The sequence below is a fragment of the Oncorhynchus mykiss genome, chromosome 17 (genome assembly GCF_057628025.1).
Source record: "Oncorhynchus mykiss isolate SJ-2025 chromosome 17, ASM5762802v1, whole genome shotgun sequence".
In the NCBI taxonomy this organism is placed as follows: domain Eukaryota; kingdom Metazoa; phylum Chordata; class Actinopteri; order Salmoniformes; family Salmonidae; genus Oncorhynchus; species Oncorhynchus mykiss.
In genome coordinates, this window is record NC_143038.1 from 77,692,630 (window position 1) to 77,709,336 (window position 16,707).

The window sequence follows — 16,707 nt, forward strand, 5'->3', positions numbered from 1 at the left end:
TCTATAAAACACACAGATACTGGTTCAGACCATTCAGGAGGTCTATAAAACACACAGATACTGGTTCAGACCATTCAGGAGGTCTCTAACACACAGATAGTGGTTCAGACCATTCATGAGGTCTATAAAACACACAGATACTGGTTCAGACCATTCAGGAGGTCTCTAACACACAGATACTGGTTTAGACCATTCATGAGGTCTCTAACACACAGATACTGGTTCAGATCATTCAGGAGGTCTCTAACACACAGATACTGGTTCAGACCATTCATGAGGTCTATAAAACACACAGATACTGGTTCAGACCATTCATGAGGTCTATAAAACACACAGATACTGGTTCAGACCATTCAGGAGGTCTCTCACCCACAGATACTGGTTCAGACCATTCATGAGGTCTATAAAACACACAGATACTGGTTCAGACCATTCATGAGGTCTCTCACCCACAGATACTGGTTCAGACCATTCATGAGGTCTATAAAACACACAGATACTGGTTCAGACCATTCATGAGGTCTATAAAACACACAGATACTGGTTCAGACCATTCATGAGGTCTATAAAACACACAGATACTGGTTCAGACCATTCATAAGGTCTCTCACCCACAGATACTGGTTCAGACCATTCATGAGGTCTATAAAACACAGAGATACTGGTTCAGACCATTCATGAGGTCTATAAAACACAGATACTGGTTCAGACCATTCAGGAGGTCTCTCACCCACAGATACTGGTTCAGACCATTCAGGAGGTCTCTCACCCACAGATAGTGGTTCAGACCATTCAGGAGGTCTCTCACCCACAGATACTGGTTCAGACCATTCATGGGGTCTATAAAACACACAGATAGTGGTTCAGACCATTCATGAGGTCTCTAACACACAGATAGTGGTTCAGACCATTCATGAGGTCTCTAACACACAGATACTGGTTCAGACCATTCATGAGGTCTCTCACCCACAGATACTGGTTCAGACCATTCATGAGGTCTCTAACACACAGATACTGGTTCAGACCATTCAGGAGGTCTCTAACACACAGATAGTGGTTCAGACCATTCATGGGGTCTATAAAACACAGATACTGGTTCCGACTATTCGGTGCTTTCAGGGTGTGTTCATTATCATAGTGACAACTGCACATAATACCTCAATGTAAATGTAGGCCTATTAATATACAACCTATTTAAATGTAGCTGTTTAGCCTGCACATCTTCTACAAGTCATTGCGTGCTTCGTGGTTTTTGCGTGCCTCGTGGTTTTTGCGTGCTTCGTGGTTTTTGCGTGCCTCGTGGTTTTTGCGTGCCTCGTGGTTTTTGCTACGGCGTATCAACTAACAGAAACAATACGGCGTATCAACTAACAGAAACAATACGGCGTATCAACTAACAGAAACAATACGGCGTATCAGCTAACAGAAACAATACGGCGTATCAGCTAACAGAAACAATACGGCGTATCAACTAACAGAAACAATACGGCGTATCAGCTAACAGAAACAATACGGCGTATCAGCTAACAGAAACAATACGGCGTGTCAACTAACAGAAACAATACGGCGTATCAGCTAACAGAAACAATACGGCGTATCAGCTAACAGAAACAATACGGCGTATCAGCTAACAGAAACAATACGGCGTATCAACTAACAGAAACAATACGGCGTATCAGCTAACAGAAACAATACGGCGTATCAACTAACAGAAACAATACGGCGTATCAGCTAACAGAAACAATACGGCGTATCAGCTAACAGAAACAATACGGCGTATCAGCTAACAGAAACAATACGGCGTATCACCTAACAGAAACAATACGCTGTATCAGCTAACAGAAACAATACGGCGTATCAGCTAACAGAAACAATACGGCGTATCAGCTAACAGAAACAATACGACGTATCAGCTAACAGAAACAATACGGCGTATCAGCTAACAGAAACAATACGGCGTATCAACTAACAGAAACAATACGGCGTATCAGCTAACAGAAACAATACGGCGTATCAGCTAACAGAAACAATACGGCGTATCAGCTAACAGAAACAATACGCCGTATCAGCTAACAGAAACAATACGGCGTATCAGCTAACAGAAACAATACGGCGTATCAGCTAACAGAAACAATACGGCGTATCATCTAACAGAAACAATACGGCGTATCAACTAACAGAAACAATACGGCGTATCAGCTAACAGAAACAATACGGCGTATCAGCTAACAGAAACAATACGGCGTATCAGCTAACAGAAACAATACGGCGTATCAGCTAACAGAAACAATACGGCGTATCAGCTAACAGAAACAATACGGCGTATCAGCTAACAGAAACAATACGGCGTATCAGCTAACAGAAACAATACGGCGTATCAGCTAACAGAAACAATACGGCGTATCATCTAACAGAAACAATACGGCGTATCATCTAACAGAAACAATACGGCGTATCAGCTAACAGAAACAATACGGCGTATCAGCTAACAGAAACAATACGGCGTATCAACTAACAGAAACAATACGGCGTATCAGCTAACATAAACAACACGGCGTATCAGCTAACAGGAACAATACGGCGTATCAGCGAACAGAAACAATACGGCGTATCAGCTAACAGAAACAATACGGCGTATCAGCTAACAGAAACAATACGGCGTATCAGCTAACAGAAACAATACGTCGTATCAGCTAACAGAAACAATACGGCGTATCAGCTAACAGAAACAATACGGCGTATCAGCTAACAGAAACAATACGGCGTATCAGCTAACAGAAACAATACGGCGTATCAGCTAACAGAAACAATACGGCGTATCAGCTAACAGAAACAATACGGCGTATCATCTAACAGAAACAATACGGCGTATCATCTAACAGAAACAATACGGCGTATCAGCTAACAGAAACAATACGGCGTATCAGCTAACAGAAACAATACGCTGTATCAGCTAACAGAAACAATACGGCGTATCAGCTAACAGAAACAATACGGCGTATCAGCTAACAGAAACAATACGGCGTATCAGCGAACAGAAACAATACGGCGTATCAGCGAACAGAAACAATACGGCGTATCAGCTAACAGAAACAATACGGCGTATCAGTTAACAGAAACAATACGGCGTATCAGCTAACAGAAACAATACGGCGTATCAACTAACAGAAACAATACGGCGTATCAGCTAACAGAAACAATACGGCGTATCAGCTAACAGAAACAATACGGCGTATCAGCTAACAGAAACAATACGGCGTATCAACTAACAGAAACAATACGGCGTATCAGCTAACAGAAACAATACGGCGTATCAACTAACAGAAACAATACGGCGTATCAGCTAACAGAAACAATACGGCGTATCAGCTAACAGAAACAATACGGCGTATCAGCTAACAGAAACAATACGCCGTATCAGCTAACAGAAACAATACGGCGTATCAGCTAACAGAAACAATACGGCGTATCAACTAACAGAAACAATACGGCGTATCAGCTAACAGAAACAATACGGCGTATCAACTAACAGAAACAATACGGCGTATCAGCTAACAGAAACAATACGGCGTATCAGCTAACAGAAACAATACGGCGTATCAGCTAACAGAAACAATACGGCGTATCAGCTAACAGAAACAATACGGCGTATCAGCGAACAGAAACAAGACGGCGTATCAACTAACAGAAACAATACGGCGTATCAGCTAACAGAAACAATACGGCGTATCAGCTAACAGAAACAATACGGCGTATCAGCTAACAGAAACAATACGGCGTATCAGCTAACAGAAACAATACGGCGTATCAGCTAACAGAAACAATACGGCGTATCAGCTAACAGAAACAATACGGCGTATCAGCTAACAGAAACAATACGGCGTATCAGCTAACAGAAACAATACGGCGTATCAGCTAACAGAAACAATACGGCGTATCAGCTAACAGAAACAATACGGCGTATCAGCTAACAGAAACAATACGGCGTATCAGCTAACAGAAACAATACGGCGTATCAGCTAACAGAAACAATACGGCGTATCAGCTAACAGAAACAATACGGCGTATCAGCTAACAGAAACAATACGGCGTATCAGCTAACAGAAACAATACGGCGTATCAGCTAACAGAAACAATACGGCGTATCAGCTAACAGAAACAATACGGCGTATCAGCTAACAGAAACAATACGGCGTATCAGCTAACAGAAACAATACGGCGTATCAGCTAACAGAAACAATACGGCGTATCAGCTAACAGAAACAATACGGCGTATCAGCTAACAGAAACAATACGGCGTATCAGCTAACAGAAACAATACGGCGTATCAGCTAACAGAAACAATACGGCGTATCAGCTAACAGAAACAATACGGCGTATCAGCTAACAGAAACAATACGGCGTATCAACTAACAGAAACAATACGGCGTATCAGCTAACAGAAACAATACGGCGTATCAGCTAACAGAAACAATACGGCGTATCAGCTAACAGAAACAATACGGCGTATCAGCTAACAGAAACAATACGGCGTATCAGCTAACAGAAACAATACGGCGTATCAACTAACAGAAACAATACGGCGTATCAACTAACAGAAACAATACGGCGTATCAGCTAACAGAAACAATACGGCGTATCAGCTAACAGAAACAATACGGCGTATCAGCTAACAGAAACAATACGGCGTATCAGCTAACAGAAACATACTAATGCAGGGATTTCTAGAGGCGCATATTCATTAAAACAATACATAAGCATGGAGGAAGTTGAATCCATTGTTTCCACGTTTGGCTTCAGTGTTTTAAAACTGTTAGAAAATGAGGTGGATTGAACAGATAGGCCAGTCTCACCTCAACCTCTGACAGCTTCCTGGCCATCTCTATCTTCTCCTGCAGGACCCTCCTCAGGGACTCTTTGGCAGTAATCTCATAGTTGTACTTGTCTTCCTGCAGAGTTACCAGCTCGTTACGCATACCATTCTCTGTTTGGTTCTGAAGAGAAAGAGAGGGAGAGAGAAAAAGACGTCCCCTCAAAACAACTCCTAACCAAATACATGACAAAATATTTGTAAATGTTCTTACTTTAGAGTAGGACTGCAGCTGGCTGCCCATCACCTCTAGTCTGGAGAGAAGCCGGTCCTCATCTATCAGAGCCTGGAAGAGAGCGAGAGAGAGAAAGGTCAGCACACCATAACCTAACCATAAACACCATAACCTAACCATAACCTAACCATAAACACCATAACCAGAAGTACAGAGAGAAGGGGGGGGGGGGGGGGGGGGGGTTGTTTTGGGTACATTCTAAATGTCTTGATTCCAGGCAAAATTAGGCAAAATTATTGAATTCTTTATCGAGTTTACCTCTTGGAAAAAATGTGTTGTGGTAGAAATACATGACTTTACAATTAAAATGACTGAACATTGAATTTGGTGTGTGGTTTTGGACATTGTCTAGGCCTATATGTAAGAGAACATTGAACCTTTAACCTGTCTTCTCTTGAGATTAAGGCCCAGTGCAGTCAAAGATGTGATTTTCCTGTGTTTTACATACACTACATGGCCAAAGGTATGTGGACACGTGCTCGTCGAACATCTCATTCAAAAATCATGGCCATTACTATTTAGTTGGTCCCTCCTTTGCTGCTATTACAGCCTTCACTCTTCTGGGAAGGCTTTCCCCTAGATGTAGGAACATTGCTGCTATAACAGCCTCCACTCTTCTGGGAAGGCTTTCCACTAGATGATGGAACTTTGCTGCTATAACAGCCTCCACTCTTCTTGGAAGGCTTTCCACTAGATGTTGGAACATTGCTGCTATAACAACCTCCACTCTTCTGGGAAGGCTTTCTACTAGATGTTGGAACATTGCTGCTATTACAGCCTTCCCTCTTCTGGGAAGCCTTTCCACTAGATGTTGGAACATTGCTGCTATAACAGCCTCCACTCTTCTGGGAAGGCTTTCCACTCTATGATGGAATATTGCTGCGGGGACTAGCTTCCATTTAGCCACAAGAGCATTAGTGAGGTCAGGCACTGATGTTAGGCGATTAGGCCTGGCTCGCAGTCGGCGTTCCAATTCATCCCAAAGGTGTTCGATGGGGTTGAGGTCAGGGCTCTGTGCAGGTCAGTCAAGTTCTTCCACATCGATCTCGATACCATTTCTGTATGGACCTCGTTTTGTACACGGGGGCATTGTCATGCTGAAACAAGAAAGGGCCTTCCCCAAACTGATGCCACAATGTTGGAAGCACAGAATCATCTAGAATGTCATTGTATGCTGTAGCTTTAAGATTTCCCTAAACTGGAAGGGGCCTAGCCCGAACCATGAAAAACAGCCATAGACCATTATTCCTCCTCCACCAAACATTACAGTTGGCACTATGCATTCGGACAGGTAGCGTTCTGCTGGCATCCGCCAAACAGTTTCGTCCGTCAGGACTGCCAGATGGTGAAGAGTGATTCGTCACTCCAGAGAATGCGTTTCCACTGCTCCAGAGTCCAATGGCGGCGAGCTTTACAACATTCCAGCCGACGCTTGACATTGCGCATGGTGATTTTAGGCTTGTGTGCGGCTATTCTGCTATAGAGGGTATCCGGGAGGATGCTGTTGATGTGAGCCATGACCAGCCTTTCGAAGCACTTCATGGCTACCGAAGTGAGTGCTACGGATCAGTAGTCATATAGGCAGCTTACACCTTCGCTTCCTTGGGCACAGGGACTATGGTGGTCTGCTTGAAACATATAGGCATTACAGACTCAGTCAAGGAGAGATTGAAAATGTCAGTGAAGACACTTGCCAGTTGGTCAGTGCATGCTTTGAGTCCACGTCCTGGTAATCCATCTGGCCCCGCGGCCTTGTGAATGTTGACCTGTTTAAACGTCTTACTCACATCGGCTCAAACCTTTAGCTCAGTGCGTATGTTGCCTGTAATCCATGGCTTCTGGTTGGGGTATGTACGTACAGTCACTGTGGGGACGACATCCTCAATGCACTTATTGATAAAGCCAGTGACTGACGTGGTGTACTCCTCAATGCCATTGGAAGAATCCCAGAACATGTTCCAGTCTGTGACAGCAAAACAGTCCTGTAGTTTAGCATCTGCTTCATCTGACCACTTCCGTATTGAGCGAGTCACTGGTGCTTCCTGCTTTAGTTTTTGCTGGTAAGCAGAAATCAGGAGGATAGAATTATGGTCAGATTTACCAAATGGAGGGCGAGGGAGAGCTTTGTATGCGTCTCTGTGTGTGGAGTATAGGTGGTCTAGAATTTTTTTCCCTCTGGTTGCACATTTAAAATGCCGACATAAATGTGGTATCACTGATTTGAGTTTCCCTGCATTAACGTCCCAGAACACTAGGAGCGCCACCTCTGGGTGAGCGTTTTCCTGTTTGCTTATGGCGGAATACAGCTCATTCAATGCCGTCTTAGTGCCAGCCTCTGACTGTGATGGTATGTAAGCAGCTACGAAAAATACAGATAAACGCTCTAGGTATATCGTGTGGTCTACAGCTCATCATGAGATACTCTACATCAGGCGAGAAAAACCTTGAGACTTCCTTAGATACCGTGCACCAGCTAATATTTACAAATATTTACAAATATTTACAAATAATTCCAAAACACTGTAATTGTACCTGCCAGCTGCTCTCTGAAGCCTCCTGTGTGGTGGCCAGTAGGCACTGCAACGTTGCCAACTTCTGTTCCAACATCTGCTCCCTGTGTAGGGCCTCCTGCCGGGAGGAGAGAGGGGCGAGGGAGCAACAGGAGAGGAAGGGAGAGCGATAGGAGAGGAAGGGAGAGCGATAGGAGAGGAAGGGCGAGAGAGCAGAGAGAACGAGGGGGAGAGGAGAGAAAGGAGAGAAGGAGACCGGGAGAGAAAGGGAGAGCGGGGAGAGCGAGTGGAGAGAAAGGGCGAGAGAGGAGAGGGAAGGAGGGAGAGAGGAGAGCAAGAGGGAGGGGCGAGGGAAAGAGGTTTGGCATGGGGAAGAGGTTGGGGGAGCGGGGAAGAGAGAGAGAGGGGAAGAGAGAGACAGGGGACGGGCCGAGGGGAGAGCGGGGCGAGAGGGAGGGAGCGGGGCAAGAGGGAGGGGCGAGGGAAAGAGGTTGGGGGAGCGGGGAAGAGAAAGAGAGAGGACGGGCCGAGGGGAGAGCGGGGCGAGAGGGAGGGAGGGAGGCGAGGTAAAGAAACTATTAAAACCTACCCAAACCAGAAACTGTGGATAGATGGCAACATTCATGCAAAACAAAGTGAGAACCATCGTATTTAACCGTGGCAAGGTGACTGGTAATATGGTTGAATACAAACAGTGTAGTTATTCCTTCTGTAAGGCAAGCAAACAGGAAAAATGTCAGTACAGAGACAAAGTGGAGTCGCAATTCAATGGCTCAGACACAAGACATATGTGGCAGGGTCTACAGACAATCACGGATTATAAAAGGAAAACCAGCCACATTGCGGACACCGACGTCTTGCTTCCGGACAAGCTAAACACCTTCACCCGCTTTGAGGATAACACAGTGCCACCGACGCGATCCACTCCCAAGGACTGTGGGATCTCGTTCTCCGTGGCCGAAGTGAGTAAGACATTTAAGAGTGTTAACCCTCCAGGACACCGACAGTACCTGATGTCACAGGAAGGCCAAAAAGATCAATGACAACCACCCGAGCCACTGCCTGTTCACCCCGCTATCATCCAGAAGGCGAGGTCAGTACAGGTGCATCAAAGCTGGAACCGAGAGACTGAAAAACAGCTTCTATGTCAAGGCTATCAGACTGTTAAATAGCCATCACTAGCCGGCTACCCACACAGTTACTCAACCCTGAACCATAGAGGCTGCTGCCCTGTATACATAGACATGGAATCACTGGTGACTTTAATAATGTCTACATACTGCTTTACTAATTTCATATGTATATACGGTATTCTGTTCTACTGTATTTACTAACTAGTCACTTTAATAATGTTTACTCATTTCATATGTATATACGGTATTCTGTTCTACTGTATTTACTAACTAGTCACTTTAATAATGTTTACTCATCTCATATGTATATACTGTATTCTATTCTACTGTATTTACTAACTAGTCACTTTAATAATGTTTACATACTGCTTTACTCATTTCATATGTATATACGGTATTCTGTTCTACTGTATTTACTAACTAGTCACTAACTAGTCACTTTAATAATGTTTACTCATTTCATATGTATATACGGTATTCTATTCTACTGTATTTACTAACTAGTCACTAACTAGTCACTTTAATAATGTTTACTCATTTCATATGTATATACGGTATTCTGTTCTACTGTATTTACTAACTAGTCACTTTAATAATGTTTACTCATTTCATATGTATATACGGTATTCTGTTCTACTGTATTTACTAACTAGTCACTATAATAATGTTTACATACTGCTTTACTCATCTCATATGTACATACGGCATTCTGTTCTACTGTATTAAGTCAATGCCACTCCAACATTGCTCGTCCTAATATTTATATTTGACTTAATTCAATGTATTCTAGTTTTAGGTGTGTGTATTGTTGTGAGATGTTAGATATAACTGCAGTCGGAGTTAAGGACACAAGCATTTAGCTACACCTGGAGTAACATCTGCTAATTACATGACCAATACAATGTGATTTGAAATCGAATCGTTATGTCATATGCTTTGTAAACAGGTGTGTACACTAATGGTGAAATGCACATACATAAATATACAGTGAATAAGGCATAACCATGAGGAAACATAACATGGCACATACATAGTTAATCGGAAGTTTACATACACCTTAACCAAATACATTTAAACTCAGTTTCACAATTCATGACACTTAATCCTAGTAAATATTCCCTGTCTTAGGTCAGTTAGGATCACTACTTTATTTGAAGAATGTGAAATGACAGAATAATAGTAGAGAATGATTTATTTAAGCTTTTATTTCTTTCATCACATTCCCAGTGGGTCAGAAGTTTACATACACTCAATTGGTAATTGGTAGCATTGCCTTTAAATTGTTTAACTTGGGTCAAACATTTTGTGTAGCCTTCCACAAGCTTCCCACAATATTTTGAGATCGGGGCTTTTTGATGCAGTGGCTTCTTCCTTGCTGAGCGGCCTTTCAGGTTATGTTGATATAGTACTTGTTTTCCTGTAGATATAGATACTATTGTACCTGTTTCCTCCAGCATCTTCACAAGGTCCTTTGCTGTTGTTCTGGGATTGATTTGCACTTTTCGCACCAAAGTACGTTCATCTCTAGGAGACAGAACGCGTCACCTTCCTGAGCAGTATGACGGCTGCATGGTCCCATGGTGTTTATTCTTGCGTACTATTGTTTGTACAGTTCAATGTGGTACCTTCAGGCATTTGGAAATTCCTCTTGGCTGATTTATTTTGATTTCCCATGACGTCAGGCAAAGAGGCACTGAATTATGAGCATGTTTCCGACTGTCTGCCGCGATCCTCTCTCTCCCTCACTCCCTCCCACATTGAGGAACTATTGTCATTCTCAATGGATGTCAAAAATAAAAAAACACTTTGTTTACTTGCTGTTTGAAGCAAAGATAAAATTACTTTGAGAAGCGCCAAGGTGATGGTGAGTGAAGAACAATGAGAAAAATACAAATGTGCCCATTTGGGGATCTGATACTAGGCCTAGCTCTACGCATAATCAGGCCAGGTAGCCAGGCTCTACACATAATCAGGCCAGGTAGCCAGGCTCTACACATAATCAGGCCAGGTAGCCTAGCTCTACGCATAATCAGGCCAGGTAGCCAGGCTCTACACATAATCAGGCCAGGTAGCCAGGCTCTACACATAATCAGGCCAGGTAGCCAGGCTCTACACATAATCAGGCCAGGTAGCCAGGCTCTACACATAATCAGGCCAGGTAGCCTAGCTCTACGCATAATCAGGCCAGGTAGCCAGGCTCTACGCATAATCAGGCCAGGTAGCCAGGCTCTACGCATAATCAGGCCAGGTACCCTAGCTCTACGCATAATCAGGCCAGGTACCCTAGCTCTACGCATAATCAGGCCAGGTATTCAGGCTCTACGCATAATCAGGCCAGGTACCCTAGCTCCACGCATAATCAGGCCAGGTACCCTAGCTCTACGCATAATCAGGCCAGGTACCCTAGCTCTACGCATAATCAGGCCAGGTAGCCAGGCTCTACGCATAATCAGGCCAGGTATTCAGGCTCTACACATAATCAGGCCAGGTAGCCAGGCTCTACGCATAATCAGGCCAGGTAGCCAGGCTCTATGCATAATCAGGCCAGGTAGCCAGGCTCTACGCATAATCAGGCCAGGTAGCCAGGCTCTACGCATAATCAGGCCAGGTACCCTAGCTCTACGCATAATCAGGCCAGGTACCCTAGCTCTACGCATAATCAGGCCAGGTAGCCAGGCTCTACGCATAATCAGGCCAGGTATCCAGGCTCTACGCATAATCAGGCCAGGTAGCCAGGCTCTACGCATAATCAGGCCAGGTAGCCAGGCTCTACACATAATCAGGCCAGGTAGCCAGGCTCTACACATAATCAGGCCAGGTAGCCAGGCTCTACGCATAATCAGGCCAGGTAGCCAGGCTCTACGCATAATCAGGCCAGGTAGCCAGGCTCTACGCATAATCAGGCCAGGTAGCCAGGCTCTACACATAATCAGGCCAGGTAGCCAGGCTCTACGCATAATCAGGCCAGGTAGCCAGGCGATACGCATAATCAAGCCAGGTATCCAGGCTCTACACATAATCAGGCCAGGTAGCCAGGCTCTACGCATAATCAGGTCAGGTAGCCAGGCTCTACGCAGGGTCCCAGTCAGCATCATAGGGTCCCAGTCAGAATCAAAGGGTCCATGTAAAGCATAATAATACGTAGGGTCCCAGTCAGCATAATAATACGTAGGGTCCCAGTCAGCATAATAATACGTAGGGTCCCAGTCAGCATCGTAGGGTCCCATTCAGCATAATAATACGTAGGGTCCCAGTCAGCATAATAATACGTAGGGTCCCAGTCAGCATAATAATACGTAGGGTCCCAGTCAGCATAATAATACGTAGGGTCCTAGTTAGCATAAAAATACGTAGGGTCCCAGTCAGCATCGTAGGGTACCATTCAGCATAATAATACGTAGGGTCTCAGTCAGCATAATAATACGTAGGGTCCCAGTCAGCATAATACTACGTAGGGTCCCGGTCAGCATAATAATACGTAGGGTCCCAGTCAGCATAATAATACGTAGGGTCCCAGTCAGCATAATAATACGTAGGGTCCCAGTCAGCATAATAATACGTAGGGTCAGTCAGCATAATAATACGTAGGGTCCCAGTCAGCATCGTAGGGTCCCAGTCAGCATAATAATACGTAGGGTCCCAGTCAGCATAATAATACGTAGGGTCCCAGTTAGCATCGTAGGGTACCAGTCAGCATAATAACACGTAGGGACCCAGTCAGCATAATAATACGTAGGGTCCCAGTCAGCATAATAATACGTAGGGTCCCAGTCAGCATAATAATACGTAGGGTCCCAGTCAGCATAATAATACGTAGGGTCAGTCAGCATAAGACAGCGTTGATCGCAAGAGCAAACAGTTCAAATTTTCAAAAAGTTAAATCAGCATAATAATAATAGCACAGTGCCATGCAGTAGCAGTGTGTGGCCAGTAGGTGTCACTGTTGTTGCTTACATACCTGCAGATACTGGGAGAGCTGGAAGAGTTCCTGAGAGTACATAATGGGGGTGTTGGCCGCAACCTGCAGGTGAAGAGACACACACACACGCCAGGACATCAGGTTAGACAGGAACACTGGGTCTATGCACACACATACACCTTATCAGGCAGCCTACGACCTAGGCTCATCAACTGGAAAGGGCAGCGAGTTCACGACATGCTCACAACCTACTCAGAGTGAAATAATAACAAGTGAATTTGGATGGATTATGATAAATAGGTAGGGCACTGAGAATTTTCCTGACTAGCTGGATGTCACTGTTCCAGGCAATATGTGCCTTGATGTATGTATAGAGCAGGGCAGTGTACCGTGTATGTATAGAGCAGGGCAGTATGTATAGAACAGGGCAGTGTACCATGTATGTATAGAGCAGGGCAGTATACCGTGTATGTATAGAACAGGGCAGTATGTATAGAACAGGGCAGTGTACCATGTATGTATAGAGCAGGTTTGGGCAGTATACCGTGTATGTATAGAACAGGGCAGTATACCGTGTATGTATAGAACAGGGCAGTATACCATGTATGTATAGAGCAGGTTTGAGCAGTATACCATGTATGTATAGAACAGGGCAATATACCGTGTATGTATAGAGCAGGTTTGAGCAGTTTACCATGTATGTATAGAGCAGGGCAGTATGCCGGGGTATTTGGAAATAGCCACAGGATGGTTTTTCAATAGTGTCAAAACAATTTCTTAGAATGTTGTGCAACACGTTACGTTAGGAGATTAGATTGCGTTCTACACTTCACCTGTCAAATGTTTCATTAAGAAACTTAACGGTAGTCAGCAGTCATGTGGTGCTTGTTCACACAATGACAAGAGAATGTAGACGTTGTTATGTATCCCCATTAGTTCCTGTCAAGGCAGCAGCTACTCTTCCTGGGGTTTATTATGGATCCCCATTAGTTCCTGTCAAGGCAGCAGCTACTCTTCCTGGGGTTTATTATGGATCCCCATTAGTACCTGTCAAGGCAGCAGCTACTCTTCCTGGGGTTTATTATGGATCCCCATTACTTCCTGCCAAGGGAGCAGCTACTCTTCTGGGGTTTATTATGGATCCCCATTAGTTCCTGTCAAGGCAGCAGCTACTCTTCCTGGGGTTTATTATGGATCCCCATTACTTCCTGCCAAGGCAGCAGCTACTCTTCCTGGGGTTTATTATGGATCCCCATTAGTTCCTGCCAAGGCAGCAGCTACTCTTCCTGGGGTTTATTATGGATCCCCATTAGTTCCTGTCAAGGCAGCATCTACTCTCCCTGGGGTTTATTATGGATCCCCATTAGTTCCTGTCAAGGCAGCAGCTACTCTTCCTGGGGTTTATTATGGATCCCCATTAGTTCCTGCCAAGGCAGCAGCTACTCTTCCTGGGGTTTATTATGGATCCCCATTAGTTCCTGCCAAGGCAGCAGCTACTCTTCCTGGGGTTTATTATGGATCCCCATTAGTTCATGCCAAGGCAGCAGCTACTCTTCCTGGGGTTTATTATGGATCCCCATTAGTTCCTGTCAAGGCAGCAGCTACTCTTCCTGGGGTTTATTATGGATCCCCATTAGTTCATGCCAAGGCAGCAGCTACTCTTCCTGGGGTTTATTATGGATCCCCATTAGTTCCTGTCAAGGCAGCAGCTACTCTTCCTGGGGTTTATTATGGATCCCCATTAGTTCTTGTCAAGGCAGCAGCTACTCTTATTTGGTTCCGGCAAAATTAAGGCAGTTAAACAACTTTAAAAACAATACAATATATTCAGAACAGATTTCACAACACACCGAGTGTGTGTCCTCAGGCCCATAGGCCACTATCACATATCTACAACAAAAAATCCATGTGTACGTGTGTGTATAGTGCCTATGTTATTGTGTGCGTATGAATGCGTCTGTGCCTATGTGTTACTTCACTGTCCCTGCAGTTCCATAAGGTTGTTTTTAAAAATAATAATAATCTGATTTTACTGTTTGCATGAGTTACTTGATGTGGAACGCTGTTCCATGTAGTTATGGTTCTATGTAGAACTGTGCACCTCCCATAGTTTGTTCTGGACGTGGGGACTGTGAAGAGACCTCTGGTGGCATGTCTTGTGGGGTATGCATGGGTGTCTGAGCTGTGTGATTGTTTTTTAAACAACAGACAGCTCTATGCTTTCAACATGTCAATACCTCTCACAAATACAAGTAGTGATGAAGTCAATCTCTCCTCCACTCTGAGCCAGGAGAGATGGACATGCATATGATTAACATTAGCTATATGTGTACATCCAAGGACCAGCCGTGCTGCCCTGATCTGAGCCAATTGCAAAAGTCCCTCTTTGTAGCACCTGACCACATGACTGAACAGTAGTCCAGATGTGAGAATAAAACTAGGCCTGCAGGACCTGCCTTGTTGATAGTGCTGTTAAGGCAGAGTAGGGCTTTATTAAGGACAGACTTCTCCCCATATCTCCCCTTATCTAATGTTGTATCAATATGTTTTGAAAAGGACAGTTTACAATCCAGGATTACTCCAAGCAGTTTAGTCACCTCAACTTGCTCAATTTCCACATGATTTATTACAAGATTTAGTTGAGGTGTAGGGTTTAGTGAATGATTTATCCCTAATACAATGCTTTTAGTTTTTGAAATATTTAGGACTAATTTATTCCCTGCCAACCATTCTGAAACTACCTGCAGCTCTTTAAGTGTTGCAGTCATTTTAGTTGCTGTAGTAGCTGACGTGTATAGTGTTGAGTCATCCACATACATAGACACTGGCTTTACTCAAAGCCAGAGGCATGTCGTTAGTAAAAATTGAAAAAGGGGCCTAGAGAGCTGCCCTGGGGAATTCCTGATTCTACCTGAATTATGTTGGAGCAGATTCCATTAAAGAACACCCTCTGTGTTCTGTTAGACAGGTAACTCAATATGCACATTATAGCAGGGGGTGTAAAGCCGTAACATTTACGTTCTTCCAACAGCAGATTATGATCAACAATTTCAAAAGCCGCACTGAAATGTAACAAGACAGCCCCCACAACCATTTTATCATCAATTTCTCTCAGACAATCAATCATTTGTTTAAGTGCTGTGCTTGTTGAGTGTCCTTCCCTATAAGCGTGCTAAAAATGTCTGTTGTCAATTTGTTTACTGTGAAATAGCATTGTATCTGGTCAAACAATGTTTTCTATAAGTTTACTAAGGGTTGGTAACAGGCTGATTGGTCGGCTACTTGAGCCAGTAAAGGGGGCTTTACTATTCTTGGGTAGCGGAATGACCAATTTCCCTCCAGACCTGAGGGCACACACTTTCTAGTCGGCTTAAATTGAAGATGTGGCAAATAGGAGTGGCAATATCGTCTGCTATTATCCTCAGTAATTTTCCATCCAGATTGTAAGATCCCGGGGGCTTGTCATAGTTGATAGACAATTTTTTCACCTCTTCCACACTGACTTTACGGAATTCAAAAGTACAATTCTTGTCTTTCATAATTTGGTCCGATATATACTTGGATGTGGCGTCAGCATTTGTTGCTGGCATGTCAGAAGGTGTCAAAGTTATCAATAAAAGGGAGTCCAGCAGAGCTACAGTAGTCTACAGAGCTACAGTAGTCTACAGAGCTACAGTAGTCTTTCAGCCAGATGTGTAACACCAGCAGTTTGCTGAATCTTTCACACCCGCGGCCAAACAAGGGTATTGGACCTGAAGTTATTGGCCTTTTTTTGTTGTCTTTTAGTGCTAAAATCAGTTATTTAAAATCCCTTTCAAAATGTTCTGAGTCCATGTGGGGTCAAACGACATCACAAGGGATACCACAGTGTCAGCTCCAGGAAACCGGGGTAGAACAGTCGGAAGCAGCCTTGTTATGTATTCGTGCTCCTGGGTAGCACAGTGTTATTGCCTTGGGGACAGAGATGTTTCTCACCATAGTGCTGACTATGATGACAGCTGGTGATGTTGAATGGGCCGGTCTCTCAGGTAGCCTCACGG

At 44.1% G+C, this 16,707-nt stretch overlaps 1 protein-coding gene across 5 annotated transcripts in view; it reads right to left on the reverse strand.

Moving 5' to 3' along the window:
* Positions 1-16,707, reverse strand: part of LOC110494844 (sarcolemmal membrane-associated protein) — a 111,053-nt gene that overhangs the window by 65,349 nt on the left and 28,997 nt on the right. For all 5 annotated transcript variants that reach the window (XR_016488120.1, XM_036950985.2, XM_036950983.2 and 2 more), the window contains exons 5-8: positions 12,707-12,769; positions 7,638-7,733; positions 5,085-5,156; positions 4,854-4,994 (exon numbers count right to left, since the gene is read on the reverse strand). Coding sequence is in view for 4 of the 5 variants with exons in the window: in XM_036950985.2 (XP_036806880.2) it covers positions 4,854-4,994; positions 5,085-5,156; positions 7,638-7,733; positions 12,707-12,769 (372 nt within the window). In the remaining variant the exon portion in view is untranslated. The remainder of the gene's footprint in view (positions 1-4,853; positions 4,995-5,084; positions 5,157-7,637; positions 7,734-12,706; positions 12,770-16,707) is intronic.